Source organism: Salvelinus alpinus, chromosome 9, assembly GCF_045679555.1.
Source record: "Salvelinus alpinus chromosome 9, SLU_Salpinus.1, whole genome shotgun sequence".
In the NCBI taxonomy this organism is placed as follows: Eukaryota; Metazoa; Chordata; class Actinopteri; order Salmoniformes; family Salmonidae; genus Salvelinus; species Salvelinus alpinus.
The window spans coordinates 32,488,553-32,501,606 of NC_092094.1; the positions used below are offsets into that span (position 1 = coordinate 32,488,553).

Genomic DNA, 13,054 nt, shown 5'->3' on the forward strand with positions numbered 1-13,054 from the left:
GTGCATGGTTCGTTTATGTTGCCGAGGTATAATTTAACTAAATTCCTTAATCTTTTTTCTTCCCATTTTTTTTCTTTCTCTCGCGCGCTCTCTCTCTCTCTCACACACACACACATCAGTGAGTGCCCAGTATGTACCGACTGTGTGTAATGGGAGAGAAATTGTTGACTCCACCACTTCCTCTCTGTGACCCCACCCACTCACCTCTCTATCCCCACCCCCCAGAGACTTAGCCAATAGGCACACATTGTGCCCCCTGTCCCCTCCTCCCACCACGTGGACTAGCACAGTACCATTTCATGTCTGTAGAAAGCGTGTATTATGATTAAATTATTTTCTAGTGCTGTACATATAATGGAATCAACATTGTTGTAGACATACAAAAGAACAAAAAAAACTTTGTAGGAGGATTTTTTGACGCTTTGTTTTTGATAGCTTTGTTTAAAGGCTGTGTTCATTTATTTATAACTGTGCACTGGCTGGGTTGTGATAGGAGTGTGTTAGGGTTGTGATAGGAGTATGTGTGTGTTAGGGTTGTGATAGGAGTGTGTTGTCTGCATTACATGCTGACAACACCGGCCACGTGCGTGCGTCTGCATGTGCCATTGCGCGCATGTTGATTTTGTACATCCACACCAGACGCGATCGTGACACGCAGGTTGAAATATCAAAACCAACAATATTAATTTGGAGGTAGGTCGAAACATTCATGGATATTTAGCTAGCTAGCTGTTGGGACTGCTAGTTAGTCCTGGGAGATGAATATTGGGTTGATATTTTACCTGACATGCATATGGTCTTCTAACATTTTGACCCGGAGTCATACAAAATCTTGTGTTTCTCTACTCTGACGATTAATCCACAGATGCCACACAGAAAAAATGGAAACCTACTTAGTTTTGTTATCTTTAATTAATCTCTCCTCCTGTGTTTGTCAAGCATCCACGTGGGTCTGTATCTCCCTGATATTCAATAAGGAGGGGACTTGCAGTCAGTGGAGCGTCTCAAATAGAACCAAGTTCTATTTTAGCGTGTGGCTATGCAGACGCTCGTTCAAGCGCGTGAGCGGTGCGTATGAAATGATTGAATAATATATACTGTATGTGTCCATTTATTTTGCAACACTCGTGCACGCAATGTGGCCTGTGGAGGTTTGCGTGTTAGAGTTGTGATAGGAGTGTGTGTGTGTGTGTGTGTTAGGGGTGTCTGAAAACAGATGTTCTGTACGAGTAGTGGCTGCAACAGCCTCACCTGCAATAGCCCACAGACTTTCTACTCTTGTGCTTTTTTTGTAGGTCTCATTGTAATAACCCAGTCAGTATGCATTTGTATGTTGTATCTGTATATAATATTACTGATGGTTGGAACAGCACAATGTTGACAGTATTATGTAACTCCAGTAGGATTCCCACTACTGTGGACTGACTGTGGATGAAGCTCTGTGAGTGTTGACTAGCCCTTAGGAATAGAATGGCTGGAACGGACATAGTCTCCAAAATTCATATAGTATGTTGAATCACACATTTGCTCTTATTATGGCAGAATAGTATCAAATATTTATTTAACTTTCCCAATATGGCAGCCAGTCCACCCAATATGGACCATGGTTTTCAACTGGAATGTTCCTTCTACTCATTCTAATTCCACGGAACAGCCACTGTATAGGAGGGTCCCTTTACCTTGATGGCCATAGTAACAGACGTGTGTACAACAACAACACAACGTTTCTATTTAACTGGTATTTCCGCATCAAACGTTAGCATCAGTGTGACAACACAAGGTAGTTCATTAAAAGTGACTCTTTCCAAGTCTTAACTGTCAATATTAAAGAAACATTGTTGATGCACTGCCACAATCAAACTCAGTCACTGATGTTTAATTTAGCATTTACAAACATTCTTTGAAATCATTCCACAAGCACAGTTTGTAGAAAAGACTTTGCTGCGAACAAGTCTAGTTGAACACACATCTTCCCTGCATCCTTTAAACCAATGGGTAGTGCGCTCTCCCATGTCAATGTGTCCTGTAGTCATGTGATGTTCTATTAACTGCTGTGTGTCTGCTAGGCTTATGCTCCAGGTAGAGGCTGTCCTTATAGGCACAGATCTAGGATCCGTTTACAGTCCACCAATCCTAACCATAACCAGTAGGGGTAAAGATGTAAAACTGACCCTATCCTGGTCGCCTCGTCTTCTTTTCCGTAGTGTGAAACATTAAGGAAGTGGAGTCCAGGAGAATGAGGCCACACCCCTCTCTGCTAACAGGATTTCCTGGGGTGTGATAACCGGTGTTACACCTCTGACGCAGTGCGCCTGTCAAACATTTCCCCAAAGTCTTAGCAATAGTGAAAGACAGACACAAAGAGGGGGAGAGAGAGAGAGCGTTTCTGTGATTGAGCGAACCTAAAGAAGTGTGTGTGTGTTGCAGCAGGCAGAGAGGACCTGGATTATGTAAAAGCATCCCATGGCCCAGGAGGCAGAGCAGCATTGTTCAGCCCAGACACACACTAACATACACACAGCTCAGAGATTGGGAGGCTTTGTTGTCCCTAGGCTTATGCATTCACTCCCCAGCCTTGCAGCCACCAGATACTAGACCCTCCTATTCCCTCCCCGCATTGCACATCGCTATGGCAAACCACTGCAACATCCACTTTCACAATTCCTTTTGTTCTGATAGAGTGGGATGGGGGAGTCAAGCATGAAGAACAGAGGTGTGGGATGTTGAATCACACAAGTTCAAATCAAACTTTATTTGTCACATGCGCTGACTACAAGTGCACAGTAGACCTTACCGTGAAATGCTTACTTACAAGCCATTAGCTCTTCTTGAACTGCACTGTTGATTAAGAAAATATTTACCAAATAAACTAAAAGTAAAAAATAATAAAAATACAATAACATAACAATAATGAGGCTATATACAGGGGGTAGACTTGGCGCTCCGGTACCGCTTGCCGTGCGGTAGCAGAGAAAACAGTATGACTTGGGTGACTGGAGTCTCTGACAATTTTATGGGTTTTCCTCTGACACTGCCTATTATATAGGTCCAGGATTGCATGAAGCTTGGCCCCAGTGATGTACTGGGCCATACGCACTACCCTCTGTAGCGCCTTATGGTCAGATGCCGAGCAGTTGCCATACCAGGCGGTGATGCAACCGGTCATGATGCTCTTGATGGTGCAGCTGTCGACATTTGAGGATCTGGGGACCCATGCCAAATCTTTTCAGTCTCCTGAGGGGGAAAAGGTTTTGTCGTGCCCTCTTCACGACTGTCTTGGTGTGTTTGGACCATGATAGTTCGTTGGTGATGTGGACACCAAGGAACTTGAAACTCAAGACCTGCTCCACTACAGCCCCGTTGATGTTAATGGGGGCCTGTTCAGCCCGCTTTTTCCATCAGCTCCTTTGTCATTGAGGGAGAGGTTGTTGTCCTGGCACCACACTGCCAGTTCTCTGACCTCCTGCCTATAGGCTGTCTAAACGTTGTCGGTGATCAGGCCTACCACTGTGTCGTCAGCAAACTTAATGATTGTGATGGAGTCGTGTTTGGCCACGCAGTCGTGGGTGAACAGGGAGTACGGGAGGAGACTAAGTACACACCCGAGGGGCCCCAGTGTTGAGGATCAGCGTGGCAGACGTGTTGTTGTCTACTCTTACCACCTGTGGGTGGCCTGTCAGGAAGTCCAGGATCCAGTTGCAGAGGGAGATGTTTAGTACCAGGGTCCTTAGCTTACTGATGAACTTTGAGGGCACTATGGTGTTGAACGCTGATAAGTAGTCAATGAACAGCATTCTCACATAGGTGTTCCTTTTGTCCAGGTGCGAAAGGGCAATGTGGAGTGCGATTGAGATTGCGTCATCTGTGGATCTGTTGGGGCGGTATGCGAATTGGAGTGGGTCTAAGGTGTCCGGGAGAATGCTGTTGATATGAGCCATAACCAGCCTTTCAAAGCACCTCATGTCTACCGGCGTGTGTGCTACGGGGCGGTAATCATTTAGGCAGGTTACCTTCTCTTCTTTGAGCACAGGAACTATGGTGGTCTTCTTCAAACATGTAGGTATTACAGACTCAGTCAGGGAGAGGTTGAAAATGTCAGTGAAGACACTTGCCAGTTGGTCCGCGCACGCTTTGAGTACACGTCCTGGTAATCCATCTAGCCTATTTAAAGGTCTTGCTCACATCGGCTACCGAGAGCTTTATCACACAGTCATCCAAACACTGGTGCTCTCGTGCATGCTTCAGTGTTGCTTGCCTCGAAGCGAGCGTAAAAGGCATTTAGCTCGTCTGGTAGGCTCGCGTCACTGGGCAGCTCGCATCTGGGTTTCCCTTTGTAGTCCATAATAGTTTTCAAGCCCTGCCACATCCAACGAGCGTCAGAGCCGGTGTAGTAGGATTCAATCTTACTACACCGGCTCTCTAATGATGGGACTTGGTGGAAAATACCCTCTCTCAACCAACCCTTCTCTCCACATTCCATCTCACTCCCAGCCTTTGTCTCCCCATCTTTCTCTGTCTCCCTTCTCTCATCTTGTGAAACTTTGCTGGTGCACTTGTCTGAGCCAAGATAGCTTAAGACAGGCTCTTTACGGATCCTGAGCCCACTGCAACACATCATGCCAAGAAGGGTTCTGTGAGCCCACTCCAACAGGCCAAGCACACGGAAACAGAGCCGGACTCATATACAAGCCAAGGACATGGAGCTGTCACAACAGGAGCCTTGAGGAGATGGAAGAGATGGGAGAGAGGAGTTGGTGTTGCAGTCAGATTGTTTGTGTGAGCTGTGTTCAACTCAAAGCAGTTTCATCCTGTAAAAATAGTACAGATATGAGGAGGCATATAACTACTCCCTTTGAAAGACTACTACTTAGCTTGACCAACAGATGACAGGCATTGTAATGTGTACATATGAAAATAGGCTATGAAAGTGACTGGTCATTCACTAGCAATGTAGATCAGTACAACAGAACAGTGACGTTAAGTCAGTGTTTTACCATTATCAGTGTCAATTCTAATGGTACCAAGTGTGTCCAAAGGTGTCTTTAATAACGTTAACAAATTATGTGTTCGCTTTCACAGCGTATTCTAAACTGGAATTAACCAGTGTTCCCCAGATGTTAAAGGAACAGGCCAGAACATTCCGGAGTCGAGGTAGAAGTTGCTCCTATAAGCACAGATCTAGGATCAGATCCTCAATTCTAACTGTAACCAATTGAGGATGACATCGTATCTGACCCTAGATCAGTGGTTAGGGACAATTTCACCCTACTCCACAATCTGGAGTCAAGGTGAACCCTGACCTCTTTGGACTGGCCAATCACAAAGCAATAGAGCTCATGATGTGTGCAATAATGAAGACATGATGACATCATAATAAATAATAACAAATGATACGCCTGTGTTGTTTGCTGTTTCTTGTGTGTGCAGGACTTTCATAAGAAGTGAAGGGACAGATTCAAAGTGTACACAAACAATTGATTTAACTTGAAATAACAGAAAGAAGGTCAGAATCGTATCATCGTATGCATAATGTAACATCGCCACGCCTGACTGAACTAGGAGAGGGTGAGGGACACTCCCTCTTCAACATCACCATGGTAACCCAAAGCCTACACAGCCCCCCTAAAACAAAGCAGACAGATGAAATGTGTCACGGCTCACGGACGGGGCTGGTCAGACAGATGAGACTCTACTCGGGTGTGTTGGTCAGACAGATGAGACTGTACTAGGGTGTGTTGGTCAGACAGATGAGACTGTACTAGGGTGTGTTGGTCAGACAGATGAGACTGTACTAGGGTGTGTTGGTCAGACAGATGAGACTGTACTAGGGTGTGTTGGTCAGACAGATGAGACTGTACTAGGGTGTGTTGGTCAGACAGATGAGACTGTACTAGGGTGTGTTGGTCAGACAGATGAGACTGTACTAGGGTGTGTTGGTCAGACAGATGAGACTGTACTAGGGTGTGTTGGTCAGACAGATGAGACTGTACTAGGGTGTGTTGGTCAGACAGATGAGACTGTACTAGGGTGTGTTGGTCAGACAGATGAGACTGTACTAGGGTGGGTGTGTGTATAAGTCGGACGGGTATCTAGGGCTGTGTGTGCACTTCTATTGATCTCAAAGGATTGGACAGAAAGAAAATCCCACCAAGCCTTTCAGAGGGCACGTGGAACACTTTCTTTCCTCATATCCAGATTATTAAGAAAGATCTTAAGGGTTTGTGTGAAGTTGGGCTCAGATGGCAAAACACCTGAATAAAAACAACATGGCCACCAAAGCAACCTGAACAGAGTGACGGAAAACAACACAAAAACATCCCACATTTAGACTACACGACCCATATACCACACCATACACACCCTCATAAATTACACCACCCATATACCACACCATACACACCCTCTTAAATTACACCACCCATATACCACACCATACACACCCTCATAAATTACACCACCCATATACCACACCATACACACCCTCTTAAATTACACCACCCATATACCACACCATACACACCCTCATAAATTACACCACCCATATACCACACCATACACACCCTCTTAAATTACACCACCCATATACCACACCATACACACCCTCATAAATTACACCACCCATATACCACACCATACACACCCTCAAATTACACCACCCATATACCACACCATACACACCCTCTTAAATTACACCACCCATATACCACACCATACACACCCTCATAAATTACACCACCCATATACCACACCATACACACCCTCTTAAATTACACCACCCATATACCACACCATACACACCCTCATAAACTACACCACCCATATACCACACCATACACACCCTCTTAAATTACACCACCCATATACCACACCATACACACCCTCATAAATTACACCACCCAGATACCACACCATACACACCCTCTTAAATTACACCACCCAATACACACTCTCTTAAATTACACCACCCATATACCACACACACCCTCTTAAATCATGCCTGCCATATACCAACAATCCAGAGATAATGAAAGAAGGGTGTAATGTCCTTTCACATGTGTTTGTGTCGGTGCGTGTGCATTATGGGTGTGTGTTCTCTCAGGGTGTGTGTGTACTCTGCATGTGTGTATGTATCACAGGAGGCTGCTGATGGGAGGACAGCTCATAGTAATGGCCGGAACGGAGCGAATGGACTGACATCAAACACATGGAAACCATGTTTGATGTATTTAATGCCATTCTACTCATTCCACTCCAACCTTTACCACGAGCCCCTCCTCCCCAATTAAGGTGCTACCAACCTCCTGTGGTATGTATGTGTTAAGGTTTCAAACACTCAACAGGGGTGATCTGTTGAAAAAGTCTGAGGGGTTGGTCTCTCTCCCTGTTCTCTTTCCTCTTTCTTCACCCCCACACCAATCCGTTTGACTGAGTAGTTCAACTGTTCAGTTTCACCGTTTCCCTGTGGATGAAACAGACACATACACACGTTAGTCCGTGATCTAGCATTACCAAGAGAGAAACAGATTCTGCACTTGCAAATGTATGCACACACATAGGTAATGTAGTTTGATTTCTGCATAGTTTTTGATTCTTACCCTAGATGTGATGGCTTTGAGTTTGCGTAACAGGAATGTTTTTTTTGGAGTAGACTACCTCGTCCTCCACCTCTCCCTCCCTCCCTCCATCACAGCACAGCTGTCCAACCACCGGCAGTTCACACTCCTTATTGGACGACATCACCAGCTTAGAGTACTTATACTCCAGCCTATCAGAGACAGGGGGAGACTTAGAAAAGTCAACCTACAGTACTTGTTCTTCCAGAAGTATGAATTAATTAATGGGGTGAATCAGTTCCTACCTCTTGTTCTTCTTCCAGAAGTAGCAGGTGATGAAGATCAGTGCGGCGGTGAATGCTCCTATCGCTGCCCCCATCTTTACCAAGAAGTCCATGCTATTACACGGCCAGGTCTTGTTCTCCGGGAGGGACACCCCTCCTTCACACAGCTTTGGTTCATTCCACACATACAGTGTGTCCTGGGGAGACAGCAGGAACACACATGACCAAGTTGAATTTAATATTATATAATTAAGCAATAAGGCCTGAGGGGGTGTGGTATATGGCCAATATACCACGTCTAAGGGTTGTTCTTACGCACAACGCAATGTGGAGTGCCTGGATACAGCCATTAGCCGTGGTATATAGGCCATGTACCACAAACTATTGAAGTGCCTTATTGATATTATAAACTGGTTACCAATGTAATTAGAACAGTAATAATAATTTTTGGGTCATACGCGTGGTATATGGTCTGATATACCACGGCTTTCAGCCAATCAGCATTCAGGGCTCGAATCACCCGGTTTATAACTGAACATAGAGAATGGTAAGTATAACACACGCACACACCTCCCTTGCAGGCTGTCTATCTGGTGGTAGTCCGTGGCGGTACACTGAGGACACGCCCTCGAGGTACAGCAGTCACATGTCCCTGCCGGACACTGACTAAAACAGAGAAACATACCGTAACTGTTATGTATGTAACCATTACTTTGTAAGGACAGTCTCAATGAGATTTAATCTAATCAAATCTGAATGCTAAATCCATGTTTGTCTTCAGCTTCCCTCATTCCCCCAGCCTGCAGCCTCATCACACAGAGTTAGATAACTAGCTGCCTGGGAGTAAAAACAAACTATTTCATACTAATTTGACAGTCACAAGAGGATTCAGATTTTCTGTGAATTCAGCTTGCAGTTCATTTCGAGCTTGGACTTCTTTCAAGTCGCTCCTTTTAGTAGAAAACTCCATCGAGGCTGCAGTTTCTGAGAAAGACAGAAAGAGGAAGAAAGAGAAAGAGAGGGGGAAGAGGAGCGGGAAGGAGCCAGACAGACAGTAAGTACCTGGGTACTGTGAGTTCTCCTTGTGAGCTCCTATCCGAGTTACAGCGAAGTGTCACCACCACATTACGACCTGCTTCACATGCCGAGGTTGCCCCAGAGAACTAATCAATAGAAACACAACATATGGTGAAAAAACAGCAGGGTACTACTGTGTAAGAGCAACTAAAAACGACCAAAAACTATTAGTTGGGCCCCAATAACAGTATCCACAGAAGAAGTTGTTTTAGAATGTGTTTTAGGATGAAGAGAACATAAACCTACCGGTAGAAGTTTGCATTTCGGACTTTGTTGGTGGTCTTATGGAACAGGTCTGGTCTTGCCTTCACTCCATCCAGAGTCATGGCCACTGTTGCTCCTACACACATCCATCCATCAACAGGGTTGGGAAGGTTACTTTCTAAATGTAATCCATTACAGGTACTAGCTACCTTTCAAAAATTGAATGCTCCTATCGCTGCCCCAATCTTTACCAAGAAGTCCATGCTATTACACGGCCAGGTCTTGTTCTCCGGGAGGGACACCCCTCCTTCACACAGCTTTGGTTCATTCCACACATACAGCGTGTCCTGGGGAGACAGCAGGAACACACATGATCAAGTTGAATTTAATATTATATACAGTTGAAGTCGGAAGTTTACATACACCTTATCCAAATACATTTAAATTCAGTTTTTCACAACTACTGACATTTAATGCTAGTAAAGATTCCCTGTCTTGGGTCAGTTAGGATCACCACTTTATTTTAAGAATGTGAAATGTCAGAATAATAGTAGAGAGAATGATTTATTTCAGCTTTTATTTTGTTCATCACATTCCCAATGGGTCAGAAGTTTACATACACTCAATTAGTATTTGGTAGCATTGCCTTTAAATTGTTTAACTTGGGTCGGGTAGCCTTCCATAAGCTTCACACAATAAGTTGGGTGAATTTTGGGCCATTCCTCCTGGCAGAGCTGGTGTAACTGAGTCGGGTTTGTAGGCCTCCTTGCTCGCACACGCTTTTTCAGTTCTGCCCACAAATTTTCTATAGGATTGAGGTCAGGGCTTTGTGATGGCCACTCCAATACCTTGACTTTGTTGTCCTTAAGCCATTTTGCCACAACTTTGGAAGTATGCTTGGGGTCATTGTCCATTTGGAAGACCAATTTGCGACCAAGCTTTAACTTCCTGACTGATGTCTTGAGATGTTGCTTCAATGTATCCACATAATTTTCCATCCTCATGATGCCATCTATTTTGTGAAGTGCACCAGTCCCTCCTGCAGCAAAGCATCCTCACAACATGATGCTGCCACCCCTGTGCTTCACGGTTGGGATGGTGTTCTTTGGCTTGCAAGCCTCCCCCTTTTTCCTCCAAACATAACAATGGTCATTATGGCCAAACAGTTCTATTTTTGTTTCATCAGACCAGAGGACATTTCTCCAAAAAGTACAATCTTTGTCCCCATGTGCAGTTGCAAACTGTAGCCTGGCTTTTTTATGCCGGTTTTGGAGCAGTGGCTTCTTCCTTGCTGAGCGGCCTTTCAGGTTATGTCGATATAGGACTCGTTTTACCGTGGATATAGATACTTTTGTACCCGTTTCCTCCAGCATCTTCACAAGGTCCTTTGCTGTTGTTCTGGGATTGATTTGCACAATTCGCACCAAAGTACGTTCATCTCTAGCAGATGGAACGCGTTTCCTTCCTGAGCGGTATGACGGCTGCGTGGTCTCATGGTGTTTATACTTGCGTACTATTGTTTGTACAGATGAACGTGGTACATTCAGGCATTTGGAAATTGCTCCCAAGGATGAACCAGACTTGTAGAGGTCTACAATTTTTTTTATGAGGTCTTGGCTGATTTCTTTTGATTTTCCCATGATGTCAAGCAAAGAGGCACTGAGTTTGAAGGTAGGCCTTGAAATACATCCACAGGTACACCTCCAATTGACTCAAATTATGTCAATTAGCCTATCAGAATCTTCTGAAGCCATGACATTATTTTCTGGAATTTTACAAGCTGTTTAAAGGCACAGTCAACTTAGTATATGTAAACTTCTGACCCACTGGAATTGTGATACAGTGAAGTATAAGTGAAATAATCTGTCTGTAAACAATTGTTGGAATTACTTGTGTCATGCACAAAGTAGATGTCCTAACCGACTTGCCAAAAGTATAGTTAGTTAACAAGAAATGTGTGGAGTGGTTGAAAAACTGTGACTCCAACCTAAGTGTATAAACTTCTGACGTCAACTGTAAGTAATAAGTAACCTAATGTAATCTGATTTCTTCAGATACTTTAAGATTACTTACCCCTTAAGGGGCATTAGAAGAAAACAAAAATGTATATTACCAATTGAACGACATCTATTGCAGGATAAATCATTGTTACATTATACATAGCTGGCCATACTGTATATGGATGTTACATTTTACTTTATGGGTTGGTTATGTGGTCTTCTTCTAACCCATCGCTTTCTACTACAGATGATTATATTGTTACATTAAAACGCAAAATCAGTCAGATTGAGTCATTCCAATTCATTTGATCTTCCAGAATAGAACTTGGAATCATGGAGGTAAATTTTTGCCAAATAGTTTTACCTAAGCATAACACCCAAACTAAGGACTTATTAGCCTACTCTGTTGTTGTTTATGCTGCTCTCATGTAATGGCATTCTTTGAGCACTACCGCAAAGTGCTATTTCATGTGAAAAATGTATGCTATATGCTGCATTTGCTATAGGCCTATTGCCTATAGGCCTATTGTTTATGTTTTTGTTGGTGACACTTTGATATCTCAATAATTTGCAGCCGTTTAAAGGGTGAATCTACAGTTGAAACAATAACAAACCCCACCCTGCCTCTGTTTTGGTAAAAAGTTGATCACTCTCAGATTAATAGACAGAGTAATGAATGCAAGGACTGACCATCCATGAAATAAAAAGTATTGTTTTAACCATATTTTTAGGCTACACAGTGTTTGTGTACATTTACAATGTTTACAAACATTGGAGAAAAACAACTTTATATTTTGGGTTCTCATGGAGTATGACAGTTGAACTAATAAGCTCATTAGGCATTTATAAGTTATATTCTTCAAGAATCAATGGATATACACTACCTGTCAAAAGTTTTAGAACAACTACTCATCCAAGGGTTTTTCTTTATTTTTACTATTTGTAGAATAATAGTGAAGATATCAAAACTATGAAATAACACGAGGAATCATGTAGTAACCAAAAAAGTGTAAAACAAATCAAAATATATTTTATATTTGAGAATCTTCAAATAGCCACCCTTTACCTTAATGACAGCTTTGCACACTCTTGGCATTCTCTCAACCAGCTTCACCTGGAATGCTTTTCCAACAGTCTTGAAGGACTTCCCACATATGCTGAACACTTGTTGGCTGCTTTTCCTTCACTCTGCGGTACAACTCATCCCAAACAGTCTCAATTTGGTTGAGGTCGGGGGATTGTGGAGGCCAGGTCATCTGATGCAGCACACCATCATTCTCCTTCTTGGTAAAATAGCCCTTACACAGCCTGGAGGTGTGTTGGGTCATTGTCCTGTTGAAAAACAAATTATAATCCCACTAAGCGCAAACCAGATGGGATGGCATATCGCTGCAGAATGCTGTGGTAGCCATGCAGATTTAGTGTGCCTTGAATTCTAAATAAAATCACAGACAGTGTCACCAGCAAAGCACTCCCACACCATAACACCTCCTCCATGCTTTACGGTGGGAAATACACATGCAGAGATCATCCGTTCACCCACACGGCGTTTCACAAAGACACGGCGGTTGGAACCAAAAATCTACAATTTGGACTCCAGACCAAAGGACAGATTTCCACCGGTCTAATGTCCATTGCGTGTGTTTCTTGGCCCAAGCAAGTCTCTTCTTCTTATTGGTGTCCTTTAGTAGTGGTTTCTTTGCAGCAATTCGACCATGAAGGCCTGATTCACACAGTCTCCTCTGAACAGTTGATGTTGAGATGTGTCTGTTACTTGAACTCTGAAGCATTTATTTGGGCTGCAAATTCTGTGGCTGGTAACTCTAATGAACTTATCCTCTGCAGCAGAGGTAACTCTGGGTCTTCCATTCCGGTGGAGGTCCTCATGAGAGCCAGTTTCATCATAGCGCCCGATGGATATGCGACTGCACTTTTC

General features: G+C 43.6%; 1 protein-coding gene and 1 pseudogene across 3 annotated transcripts in view; one reads left to right on the forward strand and one right to left on the reverse strand.

Moving 5' to 3' along the window:
• Positions 1-5,393, forward strand: part of LOC139584658 (metabotropic glutamate receptor 3-like) — a 65,033-nt gene extending 59,640 nt beyond the window's left edge. For 2 of the 3 annotated variants that reach the window (XM_071416759.1, XM_071416760.1), the window contains one exon: positions 120-5,393. In XM_071416759.1, the coding sequence (XP_071272860.1) occupies positions 120-190 (71 nt within the window). In that variant the 3' untranslated portion in view covers positions 191-5,393. The remainder of the gene's footprint in view (positions 1-119) is intronic. The other variant, XM_071416761.1, reaches the window with a different exon arrangement.
• LOC139584659 (endosome/lysosome-associated apoptosis and autophagy regulator family member 2-like) overlaps positions 2,715-13,054 on the reverse strand; it is a 28,493-nt pseudogene continuing 18,153 nt past the window's right edge.